Consider the following 22,822-nt stretch of genomic DNA (forward strand, 5'->3'; position numbering starts at 1 on the left):
CCAGATAAAACATTTCCTCATTCAAGTGATCACTTGTAAAAATGACAAAAATGAAACAATACTATCAAAATGTGCAGCATCATTTGCCCTTTCTTGCCACGTAAGTTAGAGAAACCTGCCACATCATTTGGTCCAGCCCGCTGCGTAATTCCAGTAGGACTGGACTTAAAAATGTGTAGCAAGACAACTAATTGTAAGTTCTCAAATGCTAACAGTTCTTTGTTCTGCGTTAGATAAAAGACCTGCAGATCCCAAAATTGTTGAGACCATTGACAAGCTTGCGGAACACTGTATAAATCTATTTAAAGGGAAAAAGACTGAAAAGCAACCAGAGTTATGGTAAGTTACAGAATCCAGTTAGTGTAAGCCAAAGAGATTACAGTAAGCGCAAGGAACTCTGATGACATCGGTAATTATCAATTTGTGTTGCAGGTTCTTTTTTGATGAGAAGAGCCCAGAATACCAGTATTATCGTACAAAACTGGTAGAGACCCAGAAGGTGCGCCAAATTGTAAGGGATGGAAGACAACAGACAGCCAAACCAACCGCAGAAGAAGCTGCTGCCGAGTCTGTGAAACGTATAGAGTTTTCACGAAGAGTACGAGAATTCAAGACCAAGCTATTCAAGAATGTAGCACTTGCGAAGCGCCGGAGGCTGAGGGCAGCTTCTGAGCCGCTGCAAGCACCCAAAATCTCAGAACGTGCTGCACCTCAGGAAAAAAGTCGTCCGAGCACAGAAGGTAGGCGATCATTGGACTTCATCCTATTGCGGTTGTACCATAAAGGCTTTGTCTTTAAACTACCTGTGTATATGAGCCTCACAATCCGTTGTGCATAGGACAACCATGGCTGATCGATTTTAGTTCATGTTATTGTGAGATGAAAACCTGTGCATTCTTACTCTACAACTACATTAGTACAGAACAACTTCCATTGTTGTGTTTAGCAGCGTCCACGAAGGGGCCTTTGTCATGGCGCTGAGTCGTGCTTTCACTATTCTATGCAGGTTGTGTAGTTCTAGTTCCCTTCAATGGAAGCGACACTCTTGCTTTAGGTAGGGTACTGTTGCTGCCTTGACGTAAAACTTGTAATGTTATCTATTCACTTTCATAATTGGGCAGGGCAGACTCCTGCTTCCTTGTGCACGGCTGCATAGGCGGGCAAGCGTCTCAGAGTCCTAAAATTTCATGTTGCAGTGTAGCCCACTTTCTTGTTTTGCTTTCGTTCTGTTACTTCACCTATTGTCCCACATGTTATAAGGCACGAGAACAATCTTTTCATTTCTGGTACTTGAGACTGGAACTGTTCTGAATTGCCTGCTGGGCCACATGAGCCTAGTGGTTGACTGTTTAGTGATTTTAAATAAGTCTTCTGGGTGAACATGCAGTTTCTTCCTGGTTGTAATGGGCATGTTTGCCCATAAGATGTCTTAGCTGACCTCTTCTGCTGTTTCAGTTGAACTCTGCTTAATTTTGTACTTAGTTGATGCCAAAACGAAGGATACAGCTGAGAAACTCGCCAAATTTGTTGTTCAGATGGGACCTGAAGTTGAGCAGTTCAGCAAGGAGAACAGTGAGAGCAATCCAGAGTTTTGGTATGCATTTTATTTTGGCTATGCTTGATATGGTAATTGTGAAAATTAATCTACTTTTTAAAGCAGATCAGGCCATTCAGTAGTTGGTATATACCTTAATATGCCCTAAAACAAGGCAACACCCAGGATATTGTTTGTCATCAAGAACAAAACTTTTCAGGTTTTTGTCCTCTGTTAAAGTAGGCCCAATCACCAGCATTCCACTTGGCTGCCATTGTGCAATACCACATTATGGGTCTGCGAAAGGCAGATTCTTGCTTCTACGGAAAAATGTCTGTCCATTTGTGTAAGTTGCTAAGAAATGTACAAACGGTTTATTAATGCAAAAGTCTTTGCTATCAGGTTGAGCGCACTAAGGAAAGGCAGGGAGCGCTGCTTGTGGCATTGGCAGTAGTTCATACCAGTGTGTTCAAACGTTTGCAAAATTTTACTATTTGGGGGTGCTTAACCTCCTGGAGGCTTTCTTTTTATATAACCATATTTGTAGAAGCTGACCATAATAGTGGCACATGTGCTTCCGAACAGCACAAGTGCCAAAGGGCCTCATTAACCGTCTGTCCAAGGCCACAATGCATTGACTTAGTGACCTAGGTGCAGTCATTTTAGCTTCATTGTGAAGAAAATGATACCATCATTTGTCACCTCACTGTATGGAACCCAAAGGGGGCATTCCGTCCCTTGGAAAGATGTTGAATAGCCCCCCACCGACTCCCAACTTTCACAAATAATGCTTGTTCGAACATCTTTTTTCTTTATATTTAGGTTCTTAAAAGAAAAAGACAGCGCTGCTTACAAATATTATCAGGGAAAGGTAGCTGAATTGCGGAAAACTGAAACAAAAGAAAAAGCAAGTGACCCCAAGAAGGACCAACAACTTGTAGTGGAAGCTGACTCTGCAAATGGCGACAGTGCTGAGGCTGTAATGGAATGTGAAATTTCGCCCGAGCCAGCAAGCCAAGATGAGGTCACAAAGAAAGCACCTGTCCGTACACTCCCCCGTAAAAGAGTCACTGCTCTTAAAGTTGGAATGCTTCCCGCCAAGAGAGTATGTCATGTAGAAGACCCTAAAGGTGAGTGATTCTTTTTTTTATCTTAGAAGTTTGTTTTGTTATTGGCATTTTATACCCGTTACATTCTCTGGTTGCATTCAGTGTTGGCAGTTGGTTATTTTCCAGAGTACTGGGTGGAATACTATTCCTGAATTCCAGCAAACCCCACTTCGAAGGAGGCATCAGTGTGTTCTTTCCTCTCTCACCCTTTGAAAAACTGGGGTGGGGATGTTTAAAGGGTGCATTTTAAAGCCTAATTTACACACACACTAGCTCAAGTCATAGCCCCCCCCCCCAAACACACACACACACACACTTATTTAGAAGTATAATATGGGGACACCCATGTACTATACATTGTCTCTGGGTATAGAAATCTGCCATGGATGCTCCTATATGCCAAAAAATGACATGCAAAAATCCAGTAGCAGGCTTGTAATTGATGCTCTCCATATACCATGGCAACTATTGGTACCAGCATTTTGTCATGGTTGCCGCCTTCCCAGATTTAATGGTCATATGCCTAAAACTTCTTACAATGTCACCGCACCTGCATTTTGTCAAAGGTGCCCCATATACGAAGAACTACTTCCAATGTGTCGGTTCCAATTTTTTTTCCATGGATTAGGCTCCATATGGCACAAAAGATCTTAAGTATTCCAGTGTCGATGTTTTGCCACAGGTGTCCCATATGACAAGTTTTATATGTACCAAGCTTACTTCTAGCGCGCCAGTGTTTTTTCCTGTAGTTTTGCTACGAATTCCCTCGGATATACCAGCACTAGGATTCAGCAGTTTTGGTCTCTAAGCCCCGAAATGCTTTCGGTATGCCAGGGACAACTGTAAACTTCTACATTCTCACTTGTGCTCGCTTACATTCCTGCATTCGTAGAAATTGTCTTACTCCTGGTTACTCTTCACTCTATAATCCTCACGTACCTGCTCATTCACATCTGAATGCACTTTTACTCATACCTTGTCTTTAAGGTTTACTCATTTATACTCTTGCTTTCTCTGCCACTTTCTCTCGCACACATATACACTCACGCTCTGAGACCACATTTTTTGTTTTGTACCTTGCCGCTTGCTCAGTTATCCTTTTGGGTTCTCAGGCAGCACCGTAGTATGAAACTGAGACCTCAAACCTGTTCAGTCTCTAGTTGTAACTTGTTGGGAAGTGGTGGGGTTACAGACTGCCATTTTTCATGGGCCCTGAAACAAATCTGATTGGTGTAGGCACTTGGTGTGTGGTTTGCCTGCAGTCAGTTCCTGCTGCTGGCTCTGAGGCTGCTGCTGAACCCAAAGAGCTGCTTTTTTCTGTCGTACTAATAATGAAGAATAAAGGAATTATTGTTCACTCTGTGTAATAGTTATAAGTGTGAACTAGCAGCATCTCTGTAGTCTGAAGATTTGCAATACTTATTCTATGCGGTCTGTAATACCCTGCCCTACTGTAGCCTGAGATAACCATGGAGTATATTGTGCTCACCTGTTGAGTGCTCCGAGGGTGCTAGATCAAAGGCGCTGTAGATCAGTCTTGGGTTTTTAATTCTCTTGGTCTAAATTAATCTGGCCCCACAACTGAAGTGTATTCTGATTTACTTATGGGATATTGTAAATGGCATCTGCGTTAGTGATTCCGCAGTAGGAGAATAATGGCTTCATGTTTTCTTTCCCCTAGTTCATGATCCTGTTAGGATTGCCTATGAAAGGCCAAAAGGAAGGCCAGTACAAAAGAAGGTAATGCCTGCTTTTCCTTATGTTCAATATATTATTAGGCTGATGTCAAAGAACACAGCACAAAGTAAACGTCAATTTGATTCTCTTTTTTTCTTGGTTATTGTTTGATCACTTACGTAAAATATAAATGACAAACGGAGAGGAAGGAGATGCGTTGTTCATTTTCTGCATGTTATCATTCCCCTCCCCTTCAGAGTTGTTTACTTCTGTAGTGATTTGTGATGCCACTGCTCTGAGCCATGCCACAGGCTTAGCCAAATACGCCTTTCAATGGCCATATCCCACTCACTCCCTTTTAAGCCCTTGAATGAAAACCGGTTTTGGGAAACTCCAATAGCTTTTTTTTTTTTCTTCCATCCTACCTACTAGAACTATTTAATATAACTAGTTCAAGGTGATGATTTGTTTGCTTATTTTCTGGTCATTCGCCTGCTGGGATTTTATTTTTGTTTTGTTACAGGATGGCTGTTCCTGGCTTCATTTGTGAATATGAAAAAGGGAGTGGTTGCCTGTTTTTATAATCTGTAGATTTCTTTTGAGGGTATTAAGTAATGTGTTTTCTAAGTGATTACCAATTATTTTTTCTGCAATGTAGAAACCAGAAAAAAGAGACTTGGAGTACGCCAACAAGAAACTAACAGACAAGAATGTGGGCTTCCAGATGCTGAGTAAAATGGGCTGGAAGGAGGGCGAAGGCCTTGGATCTGAAGGCGCTGGGATCAAAGATCCGGTCAAAGTGTATGTTGTGGCAATGTCTTTATGTCGCTCCGGGTTTCTGTGTGTTCTTTGGGGGACATAGTACGCTTTTGGGGGATATTAAGGAAAGTGATTGCTGCATAGTTTGGGTTTTCCACTTAAAGGTAAGTTGGATTGTGTTACTGTGTTCAGGAAACTACTTTATACAATATGGTGTTGCATGCAGTGCTTTTTCATGAGTCAAGTTGTCTCTAGAACTGCTTCTTGGAGGGGGTGTAAATTTGCCTCTTCCCTTTGGGTGGGTATGTTCGGAGGGTGCCAGGTTTTGGGGGCGTCGGGGTTATATTGACTATATTACTTTCCTTTCTCTCATCATAGTTACTCATGTCTAAGAGTGTGATTATAAATTGCCTAACTCTTTCTTCTATTTATTCTGCAGGGGAACAACTTCAAGAGGGGAGGGCTTGGGTGAAGCGAGTGTAAAGAAGGAAGATACGTTTGATTCTTTCCGTCAAAGAATGATGCAGATGTACAAGCAGAAACAAACTAATTAGGTAGGTTCAAAGGTGGTAGAAGTAGTCTTCTAAATTTCTTCCTACTTCAGTTGAGTCTTCTGACCTGGCTGGAACTGAAAGGTATGGCCAAAATGAGCAGATTCTGCCATCTGCGTTTCAGTTGCAGGACATTTTGCTCCTCACCAAAAATGGATTATGCTTGAAAATCATGATTTTCTACTTCCGCCCCACCTCCTGTGACTTTAATTCTGCCTATAACTTTAATGGGAGTTATCAATTTTGAGCAGCAAGCTTGATAATTAAGGCAGTCCACATTTGTCTGTGTTAAAATTGTGGATTTAAAAAAAGTGGATAATTGCTAGGCCATACTTTATTTACTTTTTTCTACACTTATTTGCTGATATCCCTGTTAGCATAAATGATGCTAAAGGCATTAGCTTTGCCAGTAGAGCGTACACTGCTCTGCTGGAGCCTCTTACAACACTAGATGCAAACTCTGTCTTAGACAAACGTTTTGCAGGCTACTAACTGTAGGGTTGTAGCTCAGATTGGTTAGTTTTCCACTAGACTGCGTGTTTGGAACAAGAGTCACCCACTTCCCTTTTTGATTCAGCCAGGGACTCTGACAAGGAGCCATAAGTGCTCTTTATCTTGTCAGCTGAATGATCAAGATGCTGCAGAAGTTAAATGACTGTGCAGTGATCTTGTCTTGCAAAGGAAACCCCCATGGGTTTTTATAACTGAAACCTGGGGTTCGAATTCCTCAGGCCCGGATCTGGTGGATGCCAACCTGGAGGGCTATGTCCTGACCAGGATGGACCGAACCGGTCGCAGGGGTGGTGAGCTGGGAATTCTATTCAGAGATTCCTTTATCTGCCGCATTGACCCCCTCTCTTCTCCCTCTGATAATTTTAAGGCAATGTACTTCTCGATACATTTTAGCCCCACAGCCTCCTTTTCAGGCATTCTCTGCTATAGACCCCGTGGCCCTAGATCCACTTTCCCCAAAACCTGATGAAACTTTTAGAACCTTTCATTAATAGGCCCAATTTAACCCTCCTTGGCGACTTCAATTTTCATTTAGAGGTCGCAGATGCCCGAGATAGTGTCATTAGTAGAAGGCTTGTCTGCATGCGGTCTAATCCTACTGGTTGTGGGCCCCACGCATTCAGCTGGCGGCATGCTGGATGGCATCTTTTCTAACGATGCCAGACTAACGACCGGAATATCCATCCCGCTGACCTGGTCTGACCATCGGGCTGTACCTTTTTATCTGAATGCTACTTCCACTGTCCCCAACCAATCCAAGAGTAATCAATGGGAAACCAGAAGGAATTACAGAAAAGTCAATAGTGCGACTCTTGCACCTTTTATGGATACCCTTAGTTCCCTCTCGCTGTCAGACCCTAACACAGCAGCATTAAGTCTATCTAACACTCTATCCAAGGCGACAGACACACTAGCACCTGCCAAGCAACGCTGCTCTGCCCGGAAAAGTCCCTCGCTGCCCTGGTACTCTGACCGTCTTAGGCTTCTACGACAGAAGTGTAGACAAAAGGAAAGGTCCTGGCACGCCCATCCTGACTCCCTGGGAAAACCCCAACACAAATTATTGTTGAGGGAATACAAGAAGGCTATAGTGGAAGAAAAAAAGAGCTACTGTACCAATCTTACCGTCTCTTTAAAATCCTCTAGAGACCTTTTTAAAATCATTGACGCGTTATCAGCACCCAAATCAGCTGACCCTACAGTCGAGACACAGGAGCTCTGCGACATCGCAAGCTTTTTTCACTCAAAAATTGCTGATATCCATTGTTCATTGGAAACTCAACCTGGAGCTGAATACTAACTATGCATCCTTATCTCCTCTGCCTTCTCTTTCTCAGGATGAGGCTCTTGAATCCAGCTCTAAACCGCGCTTTACTGGTTTCCCTCACCTGACCCTTGAAGAACTAAATCGCCTTCTTGATGATACCAAGTCATGCTTGCTTCTGGACCCCTGTCCTTTGAAAATTTTGAAGGCCTGTAGAGAGGTGGCTCTCCCTCCTCTACGAGAGGTTATGAACTTGGCCATCACGGAGGGGGATCTTTCCCCTAGCCTGGAAAACCGCAGCAACCACTGCTCAAGAAGGCTTCTTTAGACCCGGGAGTTCTAAAGAATTACTGTCCTATTTCACTTCTTCCAGCCCCGGCCAAGATACTAGAGACCCATCTCAATTGCCATTTGTCCACTTTCCTAGAGATATCTAACTTGTTGGACAGTTCGCAACATGGGTTTCGGGCCGCACACAGCACAGTCTGCCCTTACGGTTGTGATCAACAACATCCGTTCTGAGGTTGACCGGATACACTACCCTGCTGGTGCTGCTGGATCTCACGGCAGCCTTTGACACCCTGTCCCCGTCGATCCTGGTCTCCAGGCTCGAGGGGGATTGGGGTGGATGAAATCGCCCTTAGGTTACTTGCCTCTCTCCTTCTGCCAAAGAGAGCAGAGAGTTAAGATGGGCAACTTTCTCTACTCCTCCCAGTCGGTGCAATGTGGGGTACCGAAGGGCTCTTCATTAAGCCCACTCTTATTCAACATCTATGTTACCCCACTTGCTAAAGTGGTGAGATCGTTCGGGTTTGAGGTACTGTCGTACGCCGACGACACCCAGATCATGGTTTCCATCACTCAGTCGGTTAACGACTCAGTCCTCAAATTCAGAGCGTGCATTGTGGCAGTATCACAGTGGATGGTACGGAATTTCTTAAAGTTAAACGGGGAAAAGACTGAGGTTCTGATTTTTGGAGGAAATCAGGATATGTGGTCTGAGGACTCGTCGCCGTTCTCTTTGGGGGGGACTGCCCTCACTGTACCCACTCTGCCAGGAATACTGAGTGACTAAGCCCTATCATTCGATCCCCAGGTCAATAGAACAGTGTCCACCTGTTGCGCCATCATTAGGAATCTGAAAAAGATTACCCCGTATCTGTCCCCCGTAGCTCAGTAACAGGCAACAGTTGCCCTGGTCTCCTCCAGGCTTGATTATTGCAATGCCTTTTACAGCGGCATAAATAAGAGCTCTGTCCATCGCCTCCAGATGGTGCAGAATGCCGCTGCCAGGATAGTCCTGAACCATCCCAGGCTGGCTTCGGCTACCGAGGCTGGGAAGGATCTTCATTGGCACCCAATACATTCTAGGATTTCCTTTAAACTCCTCTGTATGGCCCACAGAGCTGTATTTGGCTCAGGCTCCAAAGGCGTTAGGTCTCTTGTCGCAGCCTATATCCCTAGGAGAACTCTGCGTTCTGCCTCCAGAAATCTGCTTTCGGTTCCCAGATTCACGAGGGCTAGGTGGGGAGGAAGAGCCTTTTCCACCTTGGCTCCTAAATTATGGAACTCCCTCTCCCCTGAACTTTCTAGTCCGCCTTCTCTGGTGGCCTTCCGTAGACTTTTGAAAACTTGGCTCTTCTCTCAAGCTTACTAGTGGCCCTGTATTCGGTACTGAGACTGTGTCTGTCTGTCCCTGCGCCTTGATGCCCCTGGGCTAAGTTCGTACATTACAAATTTCCCATTCATTTAGAGAATGTTGCAATCTTGGAAGTAGTGAGTTTGTGCCTCTGGTGATTACTAGACCGACTTGGTGTCTCAAGAACCAGAAATATCATTGTTGAGGGATGGGTAGGGATACTGTGCTGCAGTTGTGTGTGTGTTTTACACACACAGACTGATGAGCAGGTGAGATTAATAAGTTATCAAGAGGTAGAAGGTAATGCTCAATTTACGGTACTTCAGTCTTCGAGGAAAGCGGAATGGTCCTACTCCGACCAGATGCAAGATTTCTCTTGAAGCAGTGGAGGTGCCTTCTGCAGGGTCAGACTGGGACAGAAAATGGAGCCAGGTACCAAAATAAGTGGCAAACGCTTGATAATAGGGGCAGTTTTGAACTTGTAAACATACGTTGTCTAGGTGTTTTCACGGCATTTAAGACTGTAGGTATACTGCAGGCAATGAATGATATCGGGGAAATCAGCAATAAAGTGGCCCACCAGACTATGCAGCGGGTCCCAAAGCATTCCTACAACTCACACACTGACCTGTCGGACCAGCTGTCTGACACTACCTGATTGCCTTGTAAATCATTCCAACCCTTGACTTTATAATAAAGTGGCTTGTTGCAGGTTATTTAATTTTCCAAACAGTTTTCCCTGGGGCATACTTCTCCGCTGATCGCATAAGAGAGACGAATCTGTATATCTTGTCAGTACCATTACTTTCTACATTTTACCAGGGTAAGACCAGTCTTAACACTGGTTGTGGGAGTGGCAGCTACAGTCATCTAGTGTCCCCTTCATGGTGCAAATTTAGCACAGTTGACTAGTTTTTGGAGGGAGTCCCACTCTTCTGTGTACTTGTACCTTCTACCAATGTCCGTGTAGGAAATGTGACTACCTGAACAGGTACATCGTGCGGACATTGCCCTGTGTGTAACTAACCCATGCCTGGGAACACACTTTCATTGGTGTTTGAGGTTTAAACGCTGTCTTGACTGGGGCGTTTTGAAGCTCTGGGTCGGGAATTAGGCTTTGGAGGGACTTGCCTTGATTAATAGTGAAGGTGTTGACTAGACCAGACCTATCTGCATTACTATTAAAGGCGACACCCTACATCCCTGCACCCCAAGTCCAGTTTGGTCTGATGCCACTATATATACCACTATGAGCTGTTCAGATTTTGGGTTTCTCATTTGACGGCAAGCTGACAAACACCCAGATCATTATGGTAGTGGCTACCTGCTTCGGAATTCTCAGATGGCTGAAAGATTTTTGAGGTTGCCTTCCAATGCCAGCACAAAGAACATCAATGCACGTGTGGGCGTTGGAGTAGGGACGACCGTGACACCAAGTAGAGGGGTTAAAGAAGGTTTTATTTTTATAGCTCTAGGGGGTTTTGACATCAGCGTCTTTCTGTTCCGTTGGGTCAGTCTCTCTCAGGCGAACACGCTGGGGTCCGTGGCTATTGTCTTCTCCTTCAGGAGTTGGGGGTGGATCGGATGTTATCACAGCTGTCTCCGGCTCCGGTACATGCAAGAGACCAACAGAGAGGGAAGCAGTTCGATCGCAGTCCTCAATGGGGGTTGCACCAAGGGGTCCAGGGGAGGTGAGGGTAACCCAGTGATACGTGATGTCTTTGATTACAGTGCTCGTTGCAAAGGGGGGGGATGTGAGGAACGTTGAAGGAAAAGGGTTATGGAAGGGAAGGGAAGTTACACAGGGCAGGAACAAACCAGGACTAGATTACACTATTTACACGCTCTCACTTTGTCTCCCTACCCAGGCTGCCCAACGCCGCCGTACCTGTGACAGCCACACTCCTCCCTCGGGAGTGTGGCACGGCGGTCCACGGGGTCGTTGGCCTCCTGGCTTTCCTCGTCTCCTCCGTGATGTTCCTTCGGGCTGCCTCTCTCCTCGTTTCCTCCGCGTTCGCCTCTCTCCTCTGCTCCGCTTGCTTCCGCCTGTCTCTCCTCCTCCGGGGTGCTCGCACACCCGCTGTACATCACTTCCCGACTTTTGACCAATCCGGTCACTCTGACGTCCTTCGGGGGTGTGTCCTCCTCCGTGGAAAACGCCCACCTAAAGGAGCCACTGTTGTTGTCCTTGTCGTCTGGCTCGCTCCGACCCTCCTTCCACCGTTCTGACTGAAAAGGAGTCGGAGCATGGTCAGCAGGGAAGGGATTCCACCAGTCACTCGAGGCATGTATCCCTACCTCGTTACAGCAGGCTATGCTCCAGTCACGACTACTATGGCAACATTCTGTATCTGGGTGTTAAGGGTTCTCTCAAGCGACTGCAGCTAGTACAAAAAGCTGTCACAAGGCTGCTTCTTAAGCCATCTCAATTTACCACTACAGCTAAGCTTTTGCACGAGCTCCACTGCTGCCTGTGAAAAAAAATGAATTTTGCAGCACAAATCTTTCTGGATTCACTATGCTCTACATTAATCTGCCATCTAGTGGTTGGGTCCAAAATTACGGTCTCTTTTTTTTTTTTTTTTTCCGTGGCCCAGGTGGGGTCGACATACCACCATTTGGTGTCTTTCGTAACGCTGAGGCGCTTCCCCTGGAAGCTCCCACGTTTTGGTCGCCATCTTTACATTCTTTTTTTTTGCTGTTTGCCCAGGATCGTTACTGAAGAGTTACAGAGAATTGGAGAGCAAATCGACGAAAATAGCTGAAAATCAGATTTAAACACACCTGACTACAGGTCAAGTAACCGGGACGACGAAGGAGAAGCTTTTTCAACCGAGATCTTGACGTTCAACAGAAAATGTGCACACATGGGCCTCCCTGAGCGCGGAGATGGATAAAACACCTTTCAAGTTATGCACCAATTGCCACCTCAAATATGCCCAGAAGGACCAGCATCCAGTCTACAAACTCTGCCTGCCGCTCGGCCACAAAAGCGAGGACTGCAACGAGTGTTCAGCGTACACACCCAAGACCCTAAGAGTAAGAGAGAGGTTGAGAAGTGCGTACTACACCATGCAGGGGCAAGGGCCACCTCTATCGCTCTGAGACTTGGGCCTCTTCAGTGGAGAGGAGGACAACATCGCCGAACAACCAGAGGACTGCAGTGTTGTCTAAGTCCAAAAGAAAACGTTGAAGGTAAGAGTTTCTGACCCCCAAACACTCGACCGACACTCGTAAGAGTGAAACTAAGTCCTTGAAAGGAGCTTTGCCGTCAAAACACTCTCCGAAAGCAACAGCATCCCAGGACAAGCAGCCCAGCGTATCCTTAGAAACAGGCTCCCAGGCGGCGAAGCCCAGGAAATATCAAGGTCTTCGAAGGAAGCCCCCGAAAAGGACTCCTCGATGCAGAGAAAAAAAGGGTCAAAAACGATTTTGACTACCTTGAAGCAAAGCGCACAAAATCTCAAGGCCGAACAAGTTGCAGAGATGGAAAGGAAGAAAAGGAGGGTTGAGACCGAAATGATGAGTATCCTACAACGGAAAAAGGACTTCGAAAAGATGAGCCAGTACACCATCCCGCCGCGGGGCGACGAAGACCCTGAACAGGTCTAGAAACAGGAAGAAGAGGCCCTGTATTACTTCGAGGGCGTAGGTGAGGAGGAGCAGCAAACCTACCAGGACTCGATGTCCTCGGAGGTGCAAGACTTAGAATGGCATGACCTCGATGCCGAAATACCAGTAGAGGGAGTAGACACTTGCCCTTCAAGGCCTTCATCACCGTACGATATAGGGATCTATAATATGGTGGTTACGAATGCTGCAGAGACACATGGAGTGAAATTGGAGAAGAAGCCCAAAGCTTGCTTTCTCCTGGAGCCTCTTTTACCTACACAAGCAGGGAGGTCATTCCTGCCCATGCTCCAAGTGTGCTGGACCAGGGCAGGGAGGCTTTCAGGGAGCCAGCTGTATGTAAATCAGTGACCCCAAGGACAGAGAAAAAGTACAGGCTCTTCTCAAGAGCCCTGCTTATATTCAGGGATCCGTGCCAGCTGATTCAATTATAACAGCAACAACTATGAAAAGGTCAATGTACCCACAAATGCCGGACCTCCTCCAGACACAGAGAGCAGAAGGATGGACTTCATGGGGAGGAAAGTAGAACGGAGTGCAGCGATTCAATGGCGCATCGCAAACTCAAACGCCCTAATCAACAGGCATGCATACCAGAACTGGGGAAACCTCTACCAGAACAGTACCAGCAAAGGGCAGCCCACCTGGTAGAGGAAGGGGAAAAGCGTGGCTTACACATGTTGATGTCTGCTTTGGATGCTGCGGAGACGTCCAGCAGACAAATGATGATTGGGGTGACCGAGAAAAGACACATGGCTGAGGATTTCAGGCTTCAAGCCTGTGGCCCAGAACAACATCTTGAATACACCCTTCAACAGAGAGCAGCTTTTGGGAATGCCAGTTGACACGTTAATTCAGCTCAAAAAGGACTGAGACAGCAAGGTCCATGGGAGCTCTGCAGTTCAGAGGGATGAGATGGGGTACCCTCAAGAGGCCCAAATGGTACGGGAGGCCACCTACCTAGTATATCGCACCAAACCTTCCAACAAGGTTACCAAGGAAACGGCCAGGGACAGCAACAGCAGAACTGGCAGTACCAGCCACGAGGCCAGTCCTTTCGAGGGCGCGCAAATGGGCCAGGACTGGCACGGAGAGGAGGGCAACAGCCCACACCCAAGTGACCTCACCTTAAGACAAACGCCCACCCTAACAACCCCTCTAGGGGGGCATCAAGACATAAGACAAAACCTAAACCTGATTTTACAAGACAAACAGTTCCTGGAACATTTAACACCAGTAGGAGGCAGAATAAGGGACTTCCACCATGAATGGAAGATTACAACAGACAAATGGATACTGAAAATCGTACAATACAGCTACTGTATAGAGCTAGAAAAACAACCTCCATACAGGAGACCAAACAACAAGGTACACTCATCAAAGGAACTTTCGCTCTTGCTACTAGAAGCACAGGAACTGCTTAGCAAAAAGGCAATAGAGATAGTGCTGCACAAAGAGAGGAACAAGGGAGTTTATTCCACATACCTCCTTGTACCAAAGTGGAAGAAACACTAAGACCTATTCTAGATCTAAGGTTCCTAAACAAGTTCATAAGGACACAAAGATTCAAGATGTCATCTCTGCAAGAGGTAATATCACAAATACAAGAGGGGGTTTACATGGCAACTATAGCATTCTGATTAAAATCTGCGCCACGGGTGTTTACAAAATGCCTAGCAGTGGTTGCAGTGCAGCTAAGAAGGCCAGGGATATGCGTATACCCCTACCTTGACGACTGGCTCGTAAACGCAAGCTCTTGCAGGCAATGCGAACAACACATCCGGCAGGTCATAGAATCACTGATCCAACTGGGTTTCTCAATCCATTGGGGAAAGTCTTCAATAGAAACGGAACAGGTGAAGATATTATTAGGAGCAGTAATTAACACCACACAGGGGAAGGTGTTCCCCAACACAAAGAGAACTTTGACGTTATGAAGGAGACACGTCTTTACCACAAGGGGCAAGCTCTGACAGTGAGCCAACTAATGGGAATGCTGGCATCATGCATACACCTGGTCCCGAATATTAGCCTCCACATGAAACCATTCCAAGAATGGATACCGCAGCAATGGTCACCGGCAGGAAGTTGGGAAGATCTAGTGATTGTCACACACGCAGTGCAGCAGGAAATAGCATGGTGGAACAAGGAACACCTATCACAGGGGAAAGCATTCACACAGCCAATTCAAACAGTTACCATCATGACAGACTCCTCCCAAATGAGGTGGGGCGCACACATGAACATGCTCATGGTAAGGGGGTTATGGTCTCAGCAGGATGCGGTCAAAAAATCAACTACCTAGAGCTAAAGACAGTGTCCCTAGCCTTAAAAGCCTTTCAGAAGGAACTGTACGGGAACAGGGTGTTGATCCAAACAGACAACACTACCACCATAGTCTACGTCAACAAACGAGGAGGAATGCAATCAGTGGCACTATCCTGGTTAGCATAGGAAATATGGAGATGGGCCATTCCACTGAGAATAGACCTACTAGCAATACATCCTCCAGGGAAGGACAATGTGGAAGCAGACAGAGCAGGCTGGCGTCCGCATCCCACGAATGGAAGCTCAACCAACAGGAAACAGAGAAGCTATTCAAGAAATGGGGTACACCGCAAATAGACCCATTTTCAACGCACCTAAATGCCAACACTTGGCATCCAGACAACCAAGCCATCAGTCCCATGGGAATGCCCTATGGATAAGTTGGTCAAGGACATTTCCCCGCGCTCCCCCCACCCCTACCCCGATTCCACTGAGACACAGGGTACTCCACAAATGCAGGATCAGCAACATGACGCTAATACTAATAGCACCCCACTGGGCCAGACCACAAGTACAGAAAGGGCACTGTACACAAACGCCAGAAGGGCGGTAATGCACTATATAAAGAGGACAAAAGAGGACAGAAAAACAAAGCAGTTCTTTGTATCCTTAGCAAGCAGTTTTTTGTGATGACCAGTTACCAGTGGATTGCACAAACCATACAACTCTGCCGAATACCAGGACGGGGTCCCTAAGCAAGCGCCGGGAAACCCACTGCGGGTAGCTGTGCGCTATATAAGCTCAAATACATTTACAAACCAGCAGGCAAACAGTTACACGGTGCAGCTCATGCTCCCTCAAGAAGGAAAAAAGCGGCAACAATTCCGTTTCTAGCAAACATACCTATCCAAGACATCTGCCAAGCCGCAACATGGTCTTCAGTGCACACGTTCGCTAAGCACTAGTATGTAGATATTCAGATGAACAAGAAAGCGCAAGTGGGACAAAAAGTCTTATAACACTTATTCAGTAGCCAGAGCTGATCTTCCACCCAGGCACCACAATAAGGACAAACCGCTACAAAGTCTATGCACAGCATAGTGACTCCAGGAAGATTCACGCTGCAAAAAGTATAGTTTCCTACCTGTCGGTGTAGTTTTGCAGCTTGAAGACTTTCTGGATTCACTAGGGATCCTACCCTCCTCTGCCAGAAAGATGAGACAAGAGGATTAATACAGGAATAAGACTTTAAGAGTTTAAAGAAGAGAAACAGTAACACAAGACTAGTAAAAAGAATCTAAAGATGGCGACAAAAGGTGGGGGCTTCCGGAGTACACCAAATGGTGGTATGACAACGCCTAACTGGGCCACGAAAAAAAAAAAGAGAAAATACAATAATTCCGGACCCAACCACTAGATGGTGGAATAATGCACAGCATAGTGAATCCAGGAAGTCTTCAAGGTGTAAAACTACACCGACTGGTAAACTGTAAGTTTCCAAGCATTATGTGTACAAACTGCTATTGAACACGGGCCCTCAGTATCTCAGACACCTGATATCGCTCCCTACGGTCTAGCAACTCCAACTTTTCCTCCATTTTTTTTCTGTAAAAATAACATACCAAGGAGGTAGTGCATTCAGCCACCTAGGGCCCAAACTGGAATGAAACTTCAATGAGATCTCGTCCGTCTTTATATTTTTCAAAACAACTAAAAACCTGGCCGTTTTGAATGAAGGATCCTTTCATTCTCTGAGAGTCTGTGTGGAGGCAGTTAGCTGCACGTTTTTCCAAACAATAATAATTGCGTAGGCTTTCCTTTTAAGGGAAGTAGACTTTCAAGGGATTCTTATTGGTGACTATATGTAGATCTGCATCAAATACTGTGGATCGCATCTTATCAAAAGGACTTGTATTGAAGATGGAATAGATGGAATTTCCTTTTATTTTGGGCTGAAATAAGTTCACGCTTGAAAGAAATAGGTTATTTTTCTTCTACTGGCAGTGTTGGATCCTGAATAGCTGACCATATTCTAAAGTTCGCTTATGAATTAGGAGCTATGATGCTGAAAACAGATTGAAAGTAGTTGATCAGAGACTGTGTTCACTCTTGATGGAAGTGCAGCACAAGTGATGGTGGCATAAATTGATGAGCTTCAGATGTAGTGGAACGGGTTGCTGCACAAACAAGTTCCCTGCCTAACCGTTGTTTCACTAAAACAACCCTAGTTTGTGGCGGATAGAGGGGCATGGGAAGCCTATAGCCGTCACACTGGCATTGGAGTGCTAGTAAAATTCTAGCAAACACCAAAACCCTGACGTGGCTGCATCCGTCAAAGGACCAGTATTCAAGCTTACAGCGAAAGCCTGTGGTTCATTAGTTTGCTCTCCTTGTTTATTACAACATGGGTTCTTGTGATTTGGAGTCCTCTGGCTGATTCTTCCTTCCGGCTTAGTTTGGAGAGGACGTTAAAGGTGAGTAACTTGCACTGGTATTTGGCTTTCAATTAAGCAGCAAAGCTCAAGCTTGTGACCTCTTGTTGGGGGGTTGATTGTCTTCTTTTAGTAACTGAACACAGGCAGGCAAAATACTTGATATGGAAGATTACCACTGTTTGCACTGAACACTCCTCATTTCACATTATTTTGCATTCCTAGAAACCAGAGTACAAAAGATTTATGGATTACTTTTCATCTTCTGCATCACAATTAATAGAGTTCCGTCTTTGGTCTTCTAATATCACTCCTGTTCGCAAACGACAGCAAATTTCAATATTGGCAATGCACATAGGACTAACCGTGTGTCTGTCATGTAGTCTATAGAGGGTACATGCACCAAAACAGCTTCTTTGGTGCTGCCATGACCTGAAATGGAAGCAGTGTACGTCTTCACAGCCAGGGTTTTTTGCTTTTTGGGAAATGTGAAGCTCTAATTAACGCTTCTGATGAATGCAGGGGCTTGTGCAAAAAAAATACTGTCTTGTAATGATACCACGTGCTAACTGAGTGGAAGGATGTGCAGAGTGACTTCCCTTTGCAAACCGGAAAAGACAGCATGCTGGGTTAGACCCACGACTGGTCACTAAAAGCAGAAATGAACTGGTGCAGTTGTGGAGTCCTTGATGACTGGAATTGTTTGAATAATTGGCAGTCTACAAACTACGCTTTCGTATCTGCGGCCAAGGTATGCTGAACACTGAAAAAGTAGTGCAAAACCCTATTTACCAGGGGGCAGACTTTTAAAACTTTAAATATTTGTGCTAAGTTTCTTGCATTTAAAATGTGTTGCCACCTTTCTATAGGCACGGAACATAAAGGCCTTCTTTGGTGTCTTAGAGTATCCATGTTTTAATAAATGCGCAAGAAATTACTGTGCCCATCTTGGCGTTCAGAAAGTAGTGACATGCAAAGCAATTTGTACTTTAAATGTGAAAGAGAACACCGCATCATAGATTGTTTGATTCCTGCTGCCAAAGCAGGCCGCTAGTGATTTAAGCCTAGCACCCTTAAACTCGTTCTTTCACCGCTATTATGAGGGTCTTTTTGATTGGATCAAATGTTTTGAACTTGAATTTGGTGCTATTAGGTGCTTGCATATCTAAAAGCGCACAAATTTCAGTGTAGTCCTGCCAACTCTCGTTAAGAGCCTCATAATTGAGGTTTAAGCCAGTACAAGTGATAGTCAATTTCTCTAAAACTTAAATTTAGAAAAGGTCCGATTTTAATGCCTCCGCCTAGAAAACCTTTTCTGGGTTAACCTTAAAACTGTCAAGTCCCAGCCTTTAAAATCATGTGGTACGTACAGTGTTGTGATTGCTCATCCAATTTGGTGATTCTTTCACCGTGGCAAAATTTGGACTGCAGTCTTCTAGCTCTCGTGCCCGGTATGAACCCCACTTCAGCAAATTTGCGATGATTAGGGCTGTGACCATTGCCTCAATTACAGTTGTTAGGTCTGACTCAGTAAGGCCTTTTAATTAGAGACTGCTTTGTGGCATTAGTGCAGTACTTGATACTAAGCTTGACAAATTGGATACCTAGTAGTTTCCTGGCCAACCTGTAGAAGGGCACGACTACTAGCCAAGAGTGGAGGACCGCCCTTTTGATATTTATCTGAAGCAGCCATTTGTACCGGTCTCTCAATGTTACATTCAATTTGAGTTTCTTTACCCTTTCACTGGCTCTTCTAACCTTTGCTCTAAATGTGCTCCGACATGCAACTGCAAATGTTTGGAAAAGTGTTCAGTGAATGCAGATCCTCAATCCATTTTTTGTGTGCTGTTCCCCATTCCTATAACTTAGTACTTCTAATACGTTGCTCTGTAGAAGTGCCACTGTGGTTTCTAGTAACTCCACTGGAGTAAATGTTTTATCTTTTCGTTTTAGCCACGTTTTACAGGCACAATGGGGCCTTCTAAATTGCTAGGCAATTCTGGCATTTACTATTCAATAGTGGGTAGCTTCATCCCCTAAAAAAATATTCCTCGTGCTGCCACATGCCCAAAACTTGGCTCTTCAGATTGGCCCAGTGTTACAAACTTTCCGTTCACTGTTAGTTCTAGTGGATCCTCTTGTTGGAGGGCGTTGGGGGCCTGATTGCCATGGGCTTGCACATAGAGGATGGTCCTGGGGAGATAGGCCAGTTTACTACTATGTCATTTCCAGCAGAGCACATCTTCATCACTGTAGCTGGTTTCTGTTCGTAGAGCAACCGATAATTGGTGGCTTCAGTTTATTTTTAACTTGCATGCCAGTTAAACATAGAACACAGGTTTCAGATTTTTGCCAAGACCTTTGGAGATAACTGGCTGTTGAATTAGTTGAATTTGACATGCATATTCTTCTAATTTTGAAAATGCTGGGAATAGGCAGATTCGGCAGTGGCGCACAGGTCGTGGGATTTCCACCCTCAGCAGCTGAATTTAATCAATTTGGGTATTTTTTTGAGTCAGTGAGGCTATCCTGATGTGAATTTGCTCTAGGCATAACCATTTCGCGCCCTACAATGGAAGAGATCAAGATGTGCTGCACCATTACATGTTTTAATACCAAACAATAGACTAGGGTATCTGCACTGTACCAGTGGGGTGGCAAAAGGCTTCCTATTTGCCATGTAACCCCTTTCGTTCTGAAGAAAAAAAGTTTCCTGCGTTTGCAGGTACTGGAGCACCAGTTTGAATTTTAAATACATGTACGTCCATGAAATATTAATGCAAATCTAATGTCTTGACACAAAATGACAGGCTTCTTTTATCTTAGTTTGCAGGTTTCCTGACTTGAGGACTTCAAGCATCCGTGTTGTATTAAGTCTGTTTTTAAAGTCTGTTTCCAGGTCAAGTTTTATACATTTTGGTTGCTCAACGTTTAGTGTTAGCCGTGGACGGATTCTACATGTTTTCCATGCATCTACTACAAGAAATAGTTTGTGCAAAGTTGTATTTGTAATCATTCTATATGATTTTAATAAAATGTTATTGGACACAGGTTCAGTTGTCTGTCTGTAGTTTGAACTTTGGGCACCAAGTTGTGCTGAAGATTAAAGGACTTTGGACAGTTTTCATGTTGCCTGGAAAAAGTGAGTCAACGCTATTTTTGTTTGGCTCTCAAATAAGCACAGATTATACCCGAGCTTTTCCAACAACAGAGTGAAAACACAGATTTTCTGTGTAGAAACGTGGCTGCATAACTTCTGGGCCGTAAAGCCATTTTGTCCAGTTTGTACTTGGACTTTACGAAATGTTTGCCTAGACTCGTGCACAAAATGACTTTTATCAAACTCAAATAGTGCACTGGTGAAAAAATTCTTCTTTTCAACCCATCAGTACCTGAGTTTGTGGAACCATAAACGGGGCCTCTTAATATACATGGTTTGTGTTTTATTACACCATAAAACCATAATGCACTCTTACTTGAAACTGCTGCAGTTTGTAGTAATTGCTTGTCTTCGAGTGGAAATAATCTCGTGGACCCCACGCTAGTTTTAGTATGCACTCTAGGCAATTCCCCTTTGTGGTGTGCACTGGCAATTGCTTCTAACATGGTTTAGTTTTCTCTTACGTGACTCGTTAAAACAATTCTGCTTCCTGTTCAGTCAGGCATTCCCTAACATACGGTCTTTGGAGTACTGGGAACCTGTCGGGGAGTTGAAAAGTATGCATGGGAACATTTAAAGAACTGTAGTAGTATTGCTAGGTACTTGGATTCCAGTTATTTTGCTTTTTCCTGAGACAGAAAAACTGTTTTGGCCGCCAGACTCGGGAACACCGGGAGTTACTAATTTGCTGGGAGCTGATTATTGAGATGTCTCTTAACATGGGTGTCCAAACAGTAATGTCCTTGTTTAGCTGTAAATGTTCCTACTGTAAATGAGCAAACAAGCGTTGTATTCCACGGGAGACCATATTTGAAATATTTGTAACAACCTGTGGTATTTGAATAAACAATTTAATTGAAATGGATTCCTGTTTTTATTTTTAAACCTTTATTAAATGTTTTAATCTGGAGTCCTTAGACCTTTCAGTTTGATTCTGTCCCTTGTGCCCAGCAGGAATGTTCTGTGCTTCTGAAACATGCACTATATAACAGTGTCCACATACAGGTTTTCGGGTGTCGATGAACTCACTAGAACTACCAACAACCATATTTCTACACGAACCATCATTCACTGTTGTAAAGCAAAAGACTAGCCCATTTGATTCATGAATGTAGAAAAAGTGATGGACCGTATTAAACAAAAAAAATCCGTCATCTGACATATTTTGTAGCGGTGCAGAATATACTCCAAGCAAGTTGGCCTTTCACCTAGTTTTGCTTGTAAGAACAACATTTTCATCTGTACTTCAGGTGTGTGATAAATGTTACCAGGATATAAGGGAAATTCTCCGCAAATCATCCAATTTGGCTAAACTAAAAACCTTTTTTGTAAATTCACAACACAATTGTTTTGGTTTTACTTGATAATTTTGCACGTGAGGAGTTTTAGCCCACCCACATGTCCGAACAAGCTTTTCCAAAGTGATCCTTCAATTAGTGAAAATTAGGGCTATTGGCTTTGCTATGACACTGCTTTGGGATCTTATTAGTATTTTGCGATGCAGCACATTATTGCACACTACTGCTTATTAAAAGCTATGTTTTTGGAGTTGGTAGCTTAGGTTTAGATACACTGGATGGTGGAGCCCAAACGCGCACACAGCAGCACAGACAAGATTGTTGTCAATAAAGCACTATTGGTCTGCACCAGCTAGTCAATAAAATTGCTCAAAGAGCTATGCGATGTTGATAACGTTTGTACAAGTTATGCCCTGGCGATCACCTGTAGAAAAGGCTTAAATGCGGAACCCCAACCCTCCAGATAATGACACTGATGGTGCCTCACTTGATACAGAGGGAAAGCAATAAAGCATAGCATGAGATTGACCGATTTTGAAGCTCTGAGGTGGCCTAATAAAAATGTTGAAGCAGCGCGCAGTGAAGAAAAGGAAAGGCAGCCATCCGATGAGGGCGAGTTCTTGGCCATCATGGTTAAAGTGCACATTGTTGATAAGCCAACAAAAATATAATGTCCAACAAAAGATGAAAAATACGGAGTGACCATATAAAAAGGATGGACTTCCTACAGATATTCAAAAGAAATGCCAATAAAGAACATGGTCGATCATCATAAGTAAGTATAACATTTAAATAATCTCCTAATACACTTTTACCAGTGAACCAGTTCATAATCCAAGAGTTTCCCAGGTAAGTGTTTAACAGGTGAACTTTGGCACCTGGATAATCTTCCAGTTTATTCAGCGCCAAAAAAACGTTGCTAGCATAGAACCAGTTAATCTGATTATATATTCCCTGTACGTCATCATGCATCACTTGAAACAACTTT

The 22,822-nt window shown here is 44.4% G+C and overlaps 1 protein-coding gene across 1 annotated transcript in view; it reads left to right on the forward strand.

The window, feature by feature from the left end:
* Positions 1–21,397, forward strand: part of SUGP2 (SURP and G-patch domain containing 2) — a 54,713-nt gene extending 33,316 nt beyond the window's left edge. The window contains exons 4-11 of the mRNA XM_086946869.1: positions 234–339; positions 433–740; positions 1,483–1,594; positions 2,357–2,664; positions 4,325–4,383; positions 4,979–5,121; positions 5,519–5,633; positions 20,203–21,397. Of these exons, the coding sequence (XP_086802995.1) occupies positions 234–339; positions 433–740; positions 1,483–1,594; positions 2,357–2,664; positions 4,325–4,383; positions 4,979–5,121; positions 5,519–5,633 (1,151 nt within the window). The 3' untranslated portion in view covers positions 20,203–21,397. The remainder of the gene's footprint in view (positions 1–233; positions 340–432; positions 741–1,482; positions 1,595–2,356; positions 2,665–4,324; positions 4,384–4,978; positions 5,122–5,518; positions 5,634–20,202) is intronic.
* The last annotated feature ends 1,425 nt before the right edge of the window (positions 21,398–22,822 follow it).

This window comes from Lissotriton vulgaris, chromosome 12 (genome assembly GCF_964263255.1).
Source record: "Lissotriton vulgaris chromosome 12, aLisVul1.2, whole genome shotgun sequence".
NCBI classification, from domain to species: Eukaryota; Metazoa; Chordata; class Amphibia; order Caudata; family Salamandridae; genus Lissotriton; species Lissotriton vulgaris.